Below are 17,859 nucleotides of genomic sequence, written 5' to 3'. Positions count from 1 at the left end.
TAGACATTACAAATTCATTTTATATAAATTCAATTAACTTGCTTAACTTCGTGCAAAGAATACGATTCTATCTTCTTTCTGTGGGAAGTTATACGGTTTTAAATATTTCACTAGAAAATTTATGGGCGGCCATATTGATGACGTCATAAGTTTCGGTGTATTAGAATGTCACTTCTGCCATCCTATGTTATTAACTAGGTGATCTAAAGACTAAATCTGCAGTACTCAAGCATCTGTAATCTTTCTTTAATCATACAAGTATAACATACCTATAAATTACAGCTACGAAGCCACCACACTATGTCTTCTATAAACTCACATAATCATCTTATGTGAAATGATACAGAAAATATATTGGTACCGTTTTATAGATCATAATAAGATGTACATTTTTTGTTACTACAATATTTTTAGAATTCTTGATAATTACGGAGTTATTCAGATTTAAAATTAAAAGCGAGTGTCAAAAAACTACTTTTTTCAAGTTTGTTTCAATAAATCTCAAACATGGCACCATATACAGATACTGCAACCAATTGTGTATAATTTGCAGTTAATTTGCTTTAGTTTGGAACTAAAACAACGGTTTTATCTCTATTCTGAGGGAAATTATACGCGTTTAAAAATTCTATTGGAAATTTCACGGGCGGCCATATTGATGACGTCATAACTCTCGATCTACTGGAACGCCAGTTTGGCCCCCTTCTATTGTTTGTATATATGACCCAAGGAATGAATCTGTAGGGGTGGACAAACTTTTACATTCACGGTAACTCTCACTTAATGATTCATACCTACTGTAGCTGGTATAGAAAAAATGAATCTTCTCTCTTTGGACATACTGCAAACATTACTCTTTGTTCACATGTTCCGAAGAGGAACAGAGCAGTAATTTTGTTGTCTAGTTGCATTATGACCAGAAGATCAGAAAATCAAAAATGATCTCTGAAAAACCAGAAATGGTAACTACTTACAATGACACAAAGGGCAGAGTGGATGCCCTCGATCAGCTATGTGGCACATACTCAACTTCGAGACGTACAAGGAGATGGCTATTTTCTTTGCAGTGTTGGACATTGCCAGTGCAAACAGTGCCATAATATCATATACTACAAGCCTAATTCAACGTCACAGAAGATGCTAAGAAAAAACTTTTTGACCTCATTAGACACAGCCCTTATCAGAGAGCACAGTGGACGACGAGAAACCAGATCTCTTCCAAGGGAACTACAGCAGCTTGTGATGAAACTTAGAGGAGAAGATGAAGGATGAGAACAACCAATTCCACGTATTCGAAAATAATGTTACCGGCTGTGCCCTCGAGAAAGAGATTTTTTCTTCCTAACCCCCCAACCATAGGTTGGTGGGCAATATGGAAATTTAAAAACTTTTCTCTCCTTTGGGAGAGCTGTTCTGTACTTTGATAGTCTCTTCTTCGTAACTGCATCTAGACTTCCTGTCCTTGGTCTTCTTCTTCCTGGTTTTCCTTCTTCCTTTCCTCTATCAACACGATGATCCAATCGGAGTAACGAATAAGATAGTCAATCATTGGTGTTTCTTCTTTTTTCTATTATCTTCATGTTCTGTCGTCCTTCATTAGCTTCCTTTAGTACGTCTTCATTCCTTTCCATGTTGATTTCTAGGGACTGAGTAAAGGTTATGGTGTCCCAAGTCCTTCCACTTCGCAGTGAAAAATAGAAAACATCTTGTCCCTGTCTGTTTTTGTCCGCATCTAAGCCTTGCCGATGTCAATCATGTTGAGCCTCAGTGTGGTAATGGTAGAGCTGCTGCCCACTACCATCTCTCTCTTCGTCTGGTTCCTACCCCTAAAGACCTGTCCGGCATGGGAATCCCTCTGACACGAAGCTATCTCCAGCATAGCTCTTGGAATCATTGGAGGACGCAATCCCCACCACACCCCCACTGCGGCAAGGTGTCGATACTATCAAGGCAGTGAGAAAGAGACAGAAAGACGAAATTCTCTTGTGTACATTGTAAGAAGCTTGCTTGCAACAGACCTTATGCACATAACCAAACTGTGCAAAACAACACTACACATGTATGCGTTTTGTAATATATTTAATACAGAGTAATGCATTTTGTATCATTACGCGTTGCAACCGTTATAAATAAGAAGCTGTTACATATACTGGTCGAGAGAGTGTTAAGTGTAGATATTACTCTTCAGCTTAGGAACTCTCACTTTTCTCATTCTGTGAGGAGAACTTTATTCTAGTTTACAACACTTTGAAGCTAATAATGTGTTGTGCCTTATAACTTTGTTTTAGTTCTGTTTCTTACTGGCTTCTTTCTGCTGCTTTTGCACTGCCATCTGTTTTCTTTAACCAGAAAGAAGCTGAGAAAAACATGCTAGGAATTGTGTTAAAACTCTTCACAAAAGATCCTCGTAAATAAAAATCTCATTAAACTTTTTTCTAACTTCATTTTGAGAATGTTTCTCCCTAGTTTCTTTCTCTTCCTTTAATCATTATTTTGTATGTTATATTATTATAGTTGTTATTTAAGTACGCTCAAGTTTTTTTTTCTAAAGATGGACATTAGCCAGTTAATTAGAAAAGTTAATTTCCTTTTCCCCTGAATTATCTGGTATCTTGTCTCTTAACCTCCTGCGGTTACAGAAGTTTAAACTTCATATTAATACGTTCAAACTCTTTCTATTTTGATTTTTTTGAAGGGGAAACGTTAAAACACACCGTAAGACTTGGTTACTTTGCACAAAATATGAAAAAGAATTTCACAGTCCTCTATCGCTAAAACGATGAACTGTAAAGAGGAAATTTGAACTGCCACCGTAAGATAGAACATCTAACTGTATTTTGGCTATACTATCATGTTGGGGGTTAACATTAGTTTCTAATTCCCCATAGGGTTTGTTGTTGTAGAAGTATGAAAAGCAGTCATTGGTAAAGACCAACAAAATTTGAAAGATATCACCCACAAGAATTCCCGTCAAAGTTGTCAGTTTCGTAGAATACTACTGTGTATAATGGGACTTTGAAGCACTAGTTGAAATTCAAGTGTAAAATGTTTTAAAGTCATAAAAAGATAAAACTGGAAGAAGGCGATTTCAGCCTTTAATCGGGGTTACTTTGCACAAGTCCAAAATATCTCTTAGATAGGAAATTATTACTACTGGAACCTCCTGCATTCTAAAATTAGGTAAATTTCCTATTTAGGTAGATGTCGGAATGAATTTCTTGTTGGAAAATCAACTATGAACAACAGTGGTGGATCCAGAAAAAAAAATTGAGAGGGAATTCGCTCACAAAGGCATCATTTTTTTATTTTTAGAAATAATTAGACTTTTGGGGGGGCTTAAAGCTTATACGCATAGGAAAGACTAACATTAGATTAAAAAAACAGAAACCATGCAATTTGGGTGGACTTCAGCCTGAAAGTCCCAAACCCCGTAAACCTTCCACTAATTACGATTGGGACGATATTCTTGGACAAGGAATAACCAAGGCAAATCAGTTCACGAGGATTTGTGTGTGAGGGGGGGGGGGTGTTCTTGAGTTGGCATTTTTGTGTGACATATGCTAAACTAATAGAATGTGGTTCCTGTGCCGGTACCAGAAAATACATAATTTTCTTTACAAATATTGGTAATTCATACTAAGTATCGATACCAGTACCTTCATTCTAATTTCAATATTTATAAACTGTATGCAGTTTTGTGTAGAAATTAAAACGTATAAGTACTGAAGGGAAAACATTGCACAGAAATGTTATATTCGTATGTTGAATATATTTTTTGTATGTCGCGCAAAGTAACCCCAACTATGGGGTTACTTTGCACCAAAGTTTATATTTCAATAACTATGGTCATACTGAATGTTTACTAATTAATTTGCACGAATATTTACCACATATATCTAGCTATTATATGTTTAAAGGCTACACTGTTCTAAATCGTTACGTTTGTAAGTTACGTGCGATTTTCTTTAAAATTCTTTAAATCTTGTGCAAAGTAACCGTAAGTCTTACGGTACAGTTTATATATATTATATGTAATCTCTAAGTTTATGAAATTCTACAGATGCTACTGTGAAATTTGTTTACACTGCCTATCAGGAAGTGGCCAACTTATAAAGATAACCATATGCAATACATATTCCATGAAACTTAGGAAATAATTCCTTCCGCGAAAATATGAAAGAAACACATCCTAACATATAAAGTTTAATATTGTCATACAAGTACATTATTTTGAAGCTGTAATAATCTAAAATTGGTTTAACGGTATATACAAGAAGAACCATAATTCAGTTATTAAACGTTGATTAAAGTAAGCTAAAAAGGACAAATTGCTTTGAGTTGTAGACTCCATTCGTGTGATACATTTCATAATTCCATTTCCTTCTATTTTTAACTGCATCTCTTCGTAAAGGTCACACATTTTCAATTCGTCTGGTAGTGTAAGGGCTAGCTCTAGCATCAGTATCTTATTGAACGGCTGAAAGTATGGCCGCTTATTTTACGCATCTTTCACACCCTAATTTTTGGTGTGTCCAATTCAATTCTTTCTCTAGCGATTATGTTGCGGAAACTTCGCTAGAACTCCGCACACGGTTTTGTGAAGATCCTCTATCTTCTCCCCCCGCGCCCGCACCACATGCGAAGTTTAAAAATTAGATGCTACCAGTAATTAGTTCCTATAGATATGTTCATTATATCTTGTGATTTTTTCACGCTTAATAATGGAAAGAGAGTCCCACACAAGGGACTTGGGCGACTTCACACTATCATATTCATTGTCTCAGAATTATTTCACCCCCCTCCCCAATAATTAATTCATAATTTCTTCCTATTTGTTCACATGTTCTGCAATTTGTTCACGTTTGTTAATTGAGAGAGCGTTTCACATAAACTGGAAGACAACTTCACAATTTAGCTATATGACTTTGGCTCCCATATTCGAAGTTTTAGAATTATGTACTACAAATAATTAGATCACAATGTGTTCTTATTTGTTCATTATGTTCCATAACTTGTTCATGTAAATCAATGGAGAGAAAATTCCAAATAAGGAGAGGGGGGCTGACTTTACACTTGCATACTCAATGTCTCAGAATCAATCCAAACCACCACCAATAATTTGTTCATGTTTATATTAGAACATGGCTTCCAATTAATGATGAAGTCTTTTTCTTTTAAAAAAGTACAAAAATTTATGTTGCAAATTTAAAGCATCATTGGAAATGTAATGAATAATTAGATTTTACACTATTCCAATTTGTTCACTATGTTCCAATATTTGTTCATGCTTATATTGGAACACATCATCCAACTAATGGTAAAATTAGGAAAATGACAGAATTTTAAGCTAAAACTTTAAGGAACAACAGGAAACCACATTGAATAGCAAGATCTTAATATGTTCCAATCATAATATGTTCCAATTTGTTCACAACATCCCAAAATTTGTTTACAGTTTTTTGGTTACATACTGTGCAATAAGTTGTAAATTTGGAAAAGAACAGAATGTTATGTTGCAAATTCAAAGAATTGTCACAAACTACATTGAATAGATACATAGTAGTTTATTCCAATTTATTATCTATGTCCTATAATTTGTTCACGCTTATATTATAACATAATGTTCAATTAATGGTAATCTATTTCATGTTGCAACTTCAAAGAACCAAAAGGAAACTTCACTCATTGGGTAAACTATAATTTGTTTCAATTTTTTTTTTTTACCATGTCCCATAATTGGTTGAATCTTATGGTTATTTGAGTTTAATATATGCAATTCTATTTTTAAAATTAAATATTAATGGCACGGTGCTTTCCAACATACTTTAAGCATAAACAAATTGTGCGGCATAATGATCAAATTGGGAAAAAAACAACTATTTAGTGAATTTCCTATGATTATTTGAATTTGCATAAAATTTTGCACATGTCTAATAACATTAATTGCATGATATATTACAGGCGTGGACATATAGGACGTAGTGTACAAATTGGAACAAGTTATAACCGAATTGTTGATGGTAGATTAGATTGATTCTGTTACATTGACTATGCAAGTGTGAAGTTGGCCACTTACCTTATATGAGATCCTCTCACCATTAGCCTCCTGAGGCCCGAGCATTTATTTGTCAAGAAGTTTTAGTGAAATGTTGTATATTAGGTAACAATAGACCCAATAGTACATATTTAAAAACCATTTTGTCATACTGCTTTCCTATTGAACGGTAATGGGTGGAATTCTATGCTTTTTTTTAAGGCTAGCCGGAAGCTAGCATCCTTTTAGAGGGCTACACCCTCTTTTAGGTATAGGATGTGATAGGATAGTTTAGGTTCATAGGAACAATGGTTGGGCTAAGTGACATTTTTTAGGAATCCTTTATTATTCTTTTTTATCTGAAACCAGGATATTATGATCTTTGCGACCATAATCATAACTGTGGGGAAGGTATTCTACGTTTATTAGCCAGAACTTGCAATGTAGATTAATTGGTGTCACACATAGAAATATATAATAACAACGACTATCACAAGATACATACAATAAAAATAACTATTAACGTAAGCGCAATATAATGGGATACAGTAAATGATTATTTGATATGAACACATACAAAATAATTAACATGTAAAGTATTAATCAATAATGAGGGCGAAGAATGGGATGAAGTGCGATGCACGGGACAACACAGGGTTTTGTTAGGAAGACGAATGAGTGTTATCTTCTGCCTAGGGGCATCTCTAGGCTGATGATGACGATGGGAGCCCTGTTAGTCACAAGAGGTATCACTGTGCAGTAAATGAAGGGAAAATGTGAGGTAGATGGTCATGAAGTTGATACTCGTGTAACAGCACTCGGTCTGGATGATCGGGAGGCAGAGTGTAGCAGTAAAGTGTGAAAAGGAGACAAAGCGGAGAGTAAACGTACCGAGGACGGACAGGATGAAGTTCATGAAAATGCATACTTGCCATGAGTAATGGATGCTGAGAGCTGTAACGAGCTGAGATGAATTTCTGTCGGAGAGACTCAAGATGCTGGGGATGATATGTGATGCTGGGGAATTTGATGAGTTTATAAAGTTCTCTGGTAGGGCTGGGTAGCTGAATACGGTGGGCTATGCGGAAAGCATGTCGTTCGAGAATTCGCAGCTTTTCGTAAAAGGGAGCGGATGCAGAAATCCAGGCGGGGAAGCCGTAGGTGAGAACTGGACGCATGAATGCTTTGTATGTATTAAGGACTACGGTCGGTTGGAGTCCCCAGGTCGTACCAGTGAGGCGCTTCAGGAGATTTAAGCGTTTGTAGGCTTTGGCAGCGATGTGCTGTAGGTGAGCTTTCCAGGTTAGGTGAGTATCATAAATGATGCCTAGGTAGGTGACAGTTCTGGTTGGAATGATAGGAGTATCGTGAACCTGAAGGGAGAGCAACAACGGGTTTCTATTGACCTTAGAACGTTTGCGGGGAGGAATGAAAGTGATAGCTTGGGTTTTCGCTGCATTAATAGAGAGGTTCCACTTGGTGCACCAACGAGTGAAGCGATTAATGGCCTCTTGCAGATGCTGATTAATTTGCCGAATAGTGTTACCCGAGGCTAAAAAGGCTGTATCGTCCGCATATTGAAATAAATAAATGTCAGGAGGAAGCGAAGGAAAATCGGCCACAAAAATGATGTACAACAGAGGTGATAGGGCAGAACCTTGTGGGACTCCAGACAGAAGAAATATAGGATGAGAGAGCTGATTGTTGATGGAAACGTATGAAAGGCGACAGACCAGAAAGTGATAAATAAAGCGAACGTAAACAGTGGGAAATTTAAGGTGAATAAGCTTGTAAAGAAGTGCAGGGTGCCATACCTTGTCAAAGGCTTTCTCCAAGTCAAATAGTAGAAGGCAAGAGGGTTTAACAGAGTTGTAGTGTGTTGTGATTAGACTGGTGAGGCGAAGGAGTTGATCGTTGATGGAGTAGGAAGGTCGAAAGCCTGCTTGATGAATAGGGAGTATACTTTTAGTTTCGAGATACGGATGGAGCCGCTTAACAATGATACGTTCTAGAATTTTACTGAAAGTAGATGTTAACTGGATCGGACGGTAAGAGGATGTGTCGGTTGGAGGCTTATTGGGCTTTAGAAACATCAGAGTTTTCGAAGTTTTCCAGTCTGTTGGAAAGAAGCCTGTGCGAAGAATGAATGTGTAGATGATGGCAAGCAGATTCAATAATAATGGAGGACCTTCTTTGATATGTCTATATGTAATGTTGTCAAAGCCAGGGGCTGAATTTCGCTTACGGCTAACAACAGTAATGATTTCAGCGGTAGTGATGGATGCTGTGAGTGGATGATTTGGTAACGTATGAGAGACGTTAGGCTGAAGTCAGGAGATGCAAGGTTGATGCGGTTAACAGGGTGTGCATTGATGAAATTTGTAGATGGTGCAGGTGTAAAGATGTCCTGTAAGTAATCAGCAAAAGCGTTTGCTTTCTCTTTGTCAGTTTGGAGCGGAGCGTTATTGTGAAGAAGTGGGTAATGCGGCTTGGTATATTTGCCACACATGGCATTAAACCTTTTCCAGAATTTCGTTGGATGGCTGGTTTCATTAAGAGTATTACACGTTCTGACCCATTGTCTCAGTTTGTAAGCCTTGATATAGTTTCGAACGGTACGCTGTAGTTGGGTATGATGATGAAGAGTATCAGGATTTCTAGTACAGAGGTATTCTCGGTACAATTGACGGGAACGGCGAATCATAGGTAAGTATTGTGGGGGAAGACGAGGTTTATACGGTGTGGAGAAAGTGGATGGAATGTAAAGTTCTGATGCATGAGTGATAGTGGAGTTAATGGTATTAAGACTGTCATATAACTGGTCTTCTGTCGCTGGAGGTTGGAGATGATGTAATGACTCAGAGATATGGTCACGGTACTTGCCCCAATTGGCTTTGTCGTAGCGAAGAGTTGGCCGAAGATGTGGCGGATTGGTAGAGTGAGAGGCCTGAGAATGGCGGTACGTCAGCCGAATAGGTGCGTGATCGCTGCCAAGAAGTGGAAGCACATCAACGGTACAATAGGAGGCAAGAGTACTAGAAGTGATAACTATGTCGGGTGTCGTCTGAGAGACAGGACGAGATGGTGCCGGTAGATCATGAAGAATGCCTGTGGTATTGGAAGTAACAAATTGAGTGAAGGTGGTGCGTTCATTATCGGTACGGCTATGAAGATTGATATCTGCCATGATTATATAGTGCTTGTATGTGTTGGAAATATGTTGGAGGAAAGCAAGAGGTATCGGATGTCCGGGTCTTATATAAATGGTGACGAGAGTGATGGCAATTTGAGGGAAATATAGAGTCGTGATAACATGCTCGGGAAGATTTGGTAACGGGCAAGTATGGCGCCGAGAGGGAAGGGTATGGTAAAACCCTATGGCTGCCCCACCATTGGCTCTCTGAGCGGGAAGAAGGTTGTCGTGGCGATGGATGTTATAACGAGCGAAGTGGATAACGTCCGATCTTTTAAGGAAGGTTTCGTTTAGGAGAAAGGCGTTTGCTTTTTCTTCGAGCAGTAGCGTTTCGAATAGTAATTTGTTTTTAGAAAAGGATCGAATATTAAGGAATAAGAAGACAAGAGCCATAATTAAGTGCAATAGGTGATGGCAGTTAAAAAGTGGGTGGGAGATTTGTTGTGTGAAAATGAGCATCTGTATTAGAATAAGTTGCGTTGAATGAAACATGAAAGACAATGCGAACAGCGTGAATGATTTGCTGGAGGATATGAGGACGAATGAAGGGGTGGATATTTTGTAATGCTAATGTAGTGAAAGCAAGAAGTTTATCGATGGTGACAGGAGTGGATTCGACGGGAGAGTCAGTGTTTGTGGAGGAGTCGTGAGTCCGGAGTGGAGCTACTAGCTCAGGACGAGAGGTTTCCGGTTGAGGCTTTCCTTTGCACTTATAGCTATAAGTTGGATGCTGTTCATTGCATGTAGCACAGCGAGGCGGAAGTTGTAAATTGGAACATGTGCGGGTTGAGTGACTACCAGTGCAGTAACCACAAACAACTGTGTTGCGACAATTAGCAGTGGTATGCTGATTGTAAGCTTGGCACTTTTCGCAACGAAGAGGAAGTGGTGGTGATGAGCGAGATGGTTCTACACGGTGCCTCTTTTTATAGATCAGTGCGCCATGAGTAAGCAATGAATCAATCGTCTCCTGTGATGGGGTTAAGATTCGCATCATGTATGTGGGCCCCTGATCGTTGCGAATACGAAGAACTTTTGTTATGTTGAAACCTTCTAGCTGCAATTCTTCATGAACTTCCTCATCTGTGTATGAGGGGTCGACTCCCCTAATAACAACAGAGAGAAAAGGAGGTTTCCTAGGAGGTGGTGGTTGCTTACGTCTCGATGAACTGAGTGTTTCGATTTTCGCAGTTTTTCCAAAGATTTCAAAGGAAGCTTTGTTCCGGATGGTGATAGCAAAGTTGGGATCTGGAGATTTCAAGATTATTCCATTACGGGACTTCACTACTTGAGAAAAAGCGATGCTCGGTAAGTACTTGCGCAGTTGAAGAACCACGTACTTAATGTTATCGTACTTAGGATCGAAGTTTTGGAGCAGAAATGAATGAATCTGTGGAGCTGAAATGGATGAAATGCCTGATTGCGGATGGGATTGATGTGACGATGATGGATGAGAAATAGCGGTATCCATGGCAACGGAAGTATCGGTTTGGTTCAAATGTTGTTTCTTTGCTGGCGGTGAGTTCATGACTCGCTCAGCATAGCTTTCTGGATGGTGCGGTGATCTAGATCTGCTGGAGGCATTAGAGATAGAGGAGGCTGTAGAGCGCTCCGAAGCTCGGCGGTGTCTATGGCCGTCCTTCCGCTTTTCCACCTTCGTGGAATGAACGGGAGGGACAAGAAATACTGGTGGTAGACCTCCATGATGACCATCTATCTGAGAGCCTGCGACCGAAACAGGATCCGCCATGGAGTATATATGGTGGGCCGAAGCCCAAACCAATGAGATGTGACGTAATGAGATGAAATGTAATGCAGGTGAGGTGACTCGTTCGGATAGTCACCAAGGTTGGGACAGTTCTCTGGACAAACCCGTAGCGCTACACACCCTTGGCTTGATTAGTCTGGAGAGTGGTGCTCAAAGGAATGACGCAGAAAAAAGCCCAGGACGAGGAACAGGAAGGATATCAAAATGCAGCTGTTCTGACGTCTGGTACGTCACAGCTGTTTGGATCTAATGAAATATTGATCGAGAGTATGAATTCTATGCAGTACTTTGGGTCTCAAATTGCTATGAATTGCATACAATACACAAGGAAAATTGTAGATTTCCCTTCGTAATATAAGCATAAAATATGTAAATCATTAAACTTAAATTTTCTGCACTATGTTTTATTTTCTCAGAAATTATTCAATCAATGTACCTGTATCAGATGCGTCCATAACTCCAATTGTCTTCTACCCGCCTTCAGCAGACAATAGAGCCACCTGTAGGTAAAAACAAAAACAGCTGCCTTTTCTGCAGTAATTGTGACACTTCCCGAATACAATAACCGAGATTCGGGCATGTTCTTAAATATTCGTAGCCATGACGGGTGTTCGAGAAACGTATTGTATGCAATACGCAGGGTCTCAGGAGGTTAGTAAGGGTGGACAAATAATGGGATACGGTGAACAAATTGGAACAAATTATGTGCTTATTGCTGGAGGTGATATGGATTGATTCTGTTACATTGAGTATGCAAGTGTGAAGTTAGATAACACTTAGTGCTGGATGGTCTCTCTCTAAATAAGCTTAAACAAATTATGGAAAATAACGAACAAATGTGAAAAAATTATGACCTATGGGTAATATCTAATTTTAAAATTTCGAAGATTGGAGTGAACGTCACATAGCCGAAGTGTGAAGTTGTTCTATCTTGTGTTGGATGTTCTCTTCATTAAGAAGTGGGAACAAATTATGGGACATAATGAACAACTTGACTAACTATCGGTAGTATATAATTTTGAAATTTCAAATGTGGGAAGAGGCAACGTCACATAGCCACCTCACTCATTTTTTCAATGTTATCACCAAGCGCATGCAATCAACCAAAACTCTTATCTTTATCCAGTTGTCCAGTTGTCCCAAACTACTCGTACAGGTTGTATTATTCCTGTCTTGTAGGGATGCGTTCGAGTCGAGTCGAGACAGAATTTTCCTAACAAAATTCGAGTCGAGACACAGCTCTTCCAATAGAAAAATATATATTTTTCGAGTCGAGACATCACTTTTACAGCACATTTTCGAGTCGAGACAGTCTCAAATCTTGTCTCGTGCGCATCCCTACTGTCTTGTTTTAAACCGTGCACGAAATTCACACCGGAATGTTATCACAAGTTTGAACACTTCAAAACTGGACGCACAGAAATTGTTCTGCTGCTGTGACGCCATTTTAAGAATTAGTTCCGTGCAGTGATGATTTCAGATTTCCCCTGGGAGGATTTTGGATAAATAAGGGGTGAAGGTAGATTTGCGAAAATATTGGTAGCTCAGGTTGAGGACCGTCCGAGAAATGCTTCAGGAGGAATTTAGCAGCTATGAAAGGAAATTCTTTCCTCCCCGGAATACCCCTGAAATCTTTACTAGTCCCGTGATGTGACATTAAGAATGTGAAACGAATGAGAAAATTGGGCGGTTCCCGCTGTTGTCGGTGCTCGTTGTGCCGTTGATTTAATTGTAAGATAATTTGTTAGTTTTTGAAACAGCACTATTTTGTTTTGCCTTTATGTTTCTGACATTAAATTATTATTATTATTATTATTTCAGAATGGAGAATTGATCTGTACTACAAGAAACGATAGCTTTTGTTATGATGCATGTTCCAGTTCTCCGTGCTTAAATGGTGGTGCATGCCGACCTATACATAGTGGCAGAGGCTCTGCAACGTACTATTGCACTTGTGTCTCCCCTTGTCATGGCAGGAGGTGTGAGAACTGCTTGAATCGATGTCTGTATCCACCTGGAGGAGAAGTGTGCAGCGGAAGAATATTGAGTTATTTCTTTGATCATGAAACAGGAACATGTTTACAAGATAAACTTCGAGGTAAGTACTATTAATTTGTAGTTTACTTACGAAGTTCCTTACTATTTTAATTGTCATTTTCCGTGACATAGTACGCCTATCATTAGGCTCCGAAGTCTAGGTTAAAAATAAAGCTGATTTATTTTTAGTTTTACCAGATATTTTTCTTGCAATAGCTACAATACCAAGTATCTCTCAACTTTATCTATTAATTTCGTTTTTTGAAATAGATCTACTCTATTTACAAGACGACCAAATAAAAAGTCATCTCACAGTAGTGGCAAGTAAATTCCTAGTTCCGGCAGATTGGTACAGAGATAAGGACAGAAGGCTCTAATTGTTTAATCCAAGGTATTTTTCTATCTCGGATTTCCAATGGGAATATTATCGCATCTCAATATTTTTTTACTATACCAAATATATTTTCTATGTGTGGCATCGATATCATGAGTATGCTAGATTAGGTAAGTGACGCAACTCCAAGTCACAAAGATGTTATCCGACCACTAGAAATTGAGACAACCCTCTCCTAAGCAAGAACTTGCAGTTGTGTCATTGGGTTCTTAATTTTTAGTTTTAATTTAAAGTATTTTATTTAGAATTTAGAGTAATTACTTAGATTCCAGACTAATTTTATGCATGTGTTGTATTTGAAGTAAAATTCTTACAACTTTGTCCCTCATAGTTATTACAGCAGTCTGATTTTTTCCTTATATTACTGAAATGATATTTCTATCTTCTACTACAATAGATATTACCTACAATATATGCTGACGCTCTAGTCTTTTTACTCTTTTAGTCAATGACAAGAAATTTTCCATGCACAAGCACGTAAAACTATAACATTTTGAGCAACCGAATGCTCAAAGAAGACCAAAATGTTGTCGATTTTACTTTGAACATTCCCAATTGTGCTGTCTTCAGTCCAAACATTAATTGGAACAATATTGTGAATTCTGTAGAATTTAAAGAAAAAAGTATTAGAAACAAATATGGTAACATAGATATCCAAGGGGATAGAGATTTCTCCCAGAGCAGTTTTTGCCAAAATAAAAAAAAATAAGATAAACTACTGAAAATGATATTAATTAAATAAGATGGTTTATAATAGTCCGGGCAACAATGTAAAGAACACTAGCCAACCTTGACCATCTGCAATGGGAAGTATACCGGAAAATGTAACCATTGGATAAATGTACTTCCTTGAGTATTTAAAAGTAAATGCCTAGAACATCCCAAAAATGATTTCTTCTTTCCCATTTATATATTTGTATAGAACTGGCAAGAGAGAACAGTTACCTCTTCTTGATGCTACATTCTGTGCGTACGTGTGGCTTCTGTTGAATTTATTCTAGGCTTAGCAATCTTAATATAAGGAAGTTTGAGAGGAAATACATTTTGCTAAAAGACAAGAAACGGGATCACACGAAACGTATATTTGTTTCTATTTCTAAAAGTCTCAGTCCGTCCGGTAAATATCAACTGTTGGACAATATTTACTGCCATCTAACGACACGTTATATAACTTCTAGCATTCTACAATTATACACCTCTGTTTCAATAGTGGAAAATGGGGTGTGGAAAGCTACCGTTAAAGTGACCGTTATTTTAACGGATTGACTGAATTAACGAAGTCGACCGATATAATCGCTCTAGCTACCTATTGCAAAAACCTGAATTCAAACATTGGATTTCGTTTAAGAGTTGTGGAGTAAAGTAGTGGACGGACGAATAGAGGTACTAACATTACAATCTTTGACAGTTGTACTAACATAACGATCTTTGAATACATGTACTAACATTACAATCTTCGGGCAGATTTACTAACGTTACAATTTTATAAGCCTCATTAGCGCGATCACTATAACTGAGAAATGGTACCTACCTCTTATAATTCACAATGCATCCCCTGCCAAATTCTCATGATATCCCTTTCCAAGCAGTAGTATCACTATTAAACTTACCGAATGATATTCTGGCTTCCAATTTTCTTTTATTCACTTGTGTGTGGTGTTGCTTAGCAGATGATTTTTATCTATAAGTTATATTTTTATATGAATTCTTGGACTGTTTCAATTGCTTCTTGGGAGCGCGGTGACTCAGTGGTCGAGCGTTCACCTCCGGTGTTTGAGGTCCTTGGTTTGATCCCAGCTAGCGCCATGTGGAGTTTATGGTGGTCAAACACCGTGCTCGTGGGTTTTCTCGGGGTTCTTCCGTTTCCTCCCACTTTCTTCATTCCACCATTTCACTCATCTCTCATCATCACCGTCTCCTTTAGCCTAACCGACATAATCGTGGGACGTAAAACTTAAAGATTTCATTTCATTTTCAATTGCTTCTTTCTTAAAATTTCACTGGAGTATTTCGGTCATGAATTCGCCATTGTAAATACCTTCAGATAGTACGGAGAAAGGAAGAAGAGGCAATAAAAAGAGAAACAATGTAAAAAAAAAAAAACTCTGTTGTATCCAATCGTCCTTCACAACATTCAGGGATTACCTGCTTTCTCCGAAAAGTTAAAAATAAAATGTGTTCTTAAACATTATCGAAGTTCTATCTACCTGATGAATATTTCGACTACTTAATGAAATTAATCAAAATAACAACTTATAAAAATGTAATATTTTCTATTTAATGGAATTCAGTAAGATGCACAAAGGTTAAATTATATATATATAATTTGAGAATAATATCAATCTTGTGAAATTTTAATAGAAGATCATTATTTTCGTTAACTATTCAAGAAAGACTGTGAAGACAAAAGCCATGAAGAAAATATAACAATCTATTACAATAAGAGTTATAAAGAGAAGACAAAAGTATGGTGACTGGATTGAAGAGAATTATATATTTTTAATTATTATATATAGGTACATTCTTCTTTTATCTAATTTTCCAAAGTTCTTAAACTGCAGCTATTTTCAGAATTTTCTTCGTTGTTTCTAGTCACTTTGGATGGTGTATGTTTCTACCTCGTTGCATAATACTTCACATGAGATTTTAAAACTCTTTTTCGGTATGTATGATGCGAAAAGTGGAAAGACCTCTTGTAGGGGAAGTAAGATTTTGAGTTTTTGTTATTTTTGTATTCAGTGCTAAATTTTGAAGAGTTTGACACAAGATCACGTTGATGCCTTAAAAACTGAGAAAGTAATAATTAAATGTCAGAAGTCTTACTGTAGAAAGTTTTCCCCTCGGGAAATCGTCTTTAGAAGTATCAAACTTCCTCATGACCTGGTTTAATTGCGTTTTCATCGTTTTCACAGTATCATAATCAGTCAAAAACAGGAAAAAAAATTTTTTTGACCTAGGCCTTTAAAGTACTCATATTGAACATTTTATTTCCACGAGAAGAGGTCTGTTTTACGCTTTCATGACCAATACAACTTTATTCAGATAGTATGTACACAATACACATTTCTTCTCACAACAGGATTCTTTTACTATTCCTAAGCATCGATTCTTCATTGTCCTTTTATATTACATATCTAGATATAAGTATCTGTTCTATTTTACGTTTATTCATTACTGAAATAAAAGATTTTCTTGCACTTTTATATACTGTATTGAATTCTTCTTGTCTTCAAATTGTCTTGTCAATTATATTTGTATTTAAAAAATAGAAATTGAGAAGATAACCTCTTGAAGATAATATTTGATAATTGTTGCAGTACTCTAGTCCCTGAGTTGATCTATTATTCTTGACATGGCAACTATTATAAAAGGGATTGGCTGGATTAATTTCACATGTAAGCACCCGAAAGTGCATAAACCTTAAATGCCTCACGTAGTTCCGGAGGCATACGGTACGCAAAATAATGCGACCTCCCTTTCCACCGTTGTTCTTTTTTATATTTCTTTTGCTAAAACATTCTCTCTGTAGACATTTGACAATTTTTCACTTTGAACATTGTTGACATACGGTACATTCAAGGCCGGATCCAGAATTTTCCGACGGAGGGTGCACCAATAACTACTACTATATTTGGATTAAATTTGATTTTTCTTAATTACTTTAGGCATCTATGGTGAATAAGGAATGTTGGTTGTTTGGTGAATGCTTTCGCTTCAACCTTCAGAAAATTTACTTAAACTATTCCTTTTGCAAAGCTCTGCTTACTTTTAGGTCCCAAATGGAAACATGACAGCAGAAAGCTTCAGAAAGTGTTGCTCTTTTCACTGCTAGCTTCTCATTTTAGATAGTGTATATGCACATGCACTGGTGCACCCCCCTAAATCCGGCCCTGGGTACATCATTTTCGATTTGGAATATTTGCAATCCATATCTATTATTACATCTAGACGAAGGAAAAATACGAAGTGCAGGTGCAAGTAAAGGATTAAATCCGAAAGAACGAAAATATCGCTTGCCAAACGCTGGGCAACCTTCAGGAAGAGCTACATGAATTCTAGAACATGATTTACATTTATAGGTGCTGACATTACACCGTTGTACATTAAACTATACCACTTATTAATGTCAGGTTTACAAAACACTTTCAATTAATGTGCAAGACTTTTGACGACAGCGCCATGTTTGACTAATTTCTGTCCTCCGTGTCCTAGTTGATCCATATTCGAAGCACAAGTTGCAATTTCACTTCACCAATATTACTATTGGATTTACGGTTAGATAATAGCGGTTTAGGAGCAATTTTATTTATGCTATTTTTTGGAATGGTGAAGATTTCAAGAAATGTAGAGAGTTACACATATAATGGAGCCTAATGATCAAACAGGTACTTCTAGCTACGTTTTCTATATATCTGAACTAGTCATTCATAGTT

At 37.4% G+C, this 17,859-nt stretch overlaps 1 protein-coding gene across 1 annotated transcript in view; it reads left to right on the top strand.

Moving 5' to 3' along the window:
* The window catches only part of LOC145680859 (kielin/chordin-like protein), a 1,295,905-nt gene that overhangs the window by 801,067 nt on the left and 476,979 nt on the right, over positions 1-17,859 (top strand). Inside the window, exon 6 of the mRNA XM_081751993.1 lies at positions 12,817-13,093. Coding sequence (XP_081608119.1) covers positions 12,817-13,093 — 277 coding nt within the window. The remainder of the gene's footprint in view (positions 1-12,816; positions 13,094-17,859) is intronic.

This window comes from Thermobia domestica, chromosome 3 (assembly GCF_964235325.1).
Source record: "Thermobia domestica chromosome 3, izTheDome1.hap1.1, whole genome shotgun sequence".
Taxonomy (NCBI): Eukaryota; Metazoa; Arthropoda; class Insecta; order Zygentoma; family Lepismatidae; genus Thermobia; species Thermobia domestica.
The sequence above is the reverse complement of the archived record's forward strand: the minus strand, read 5'-3'. Positions and strand labels throughout refer to the sequence as shown.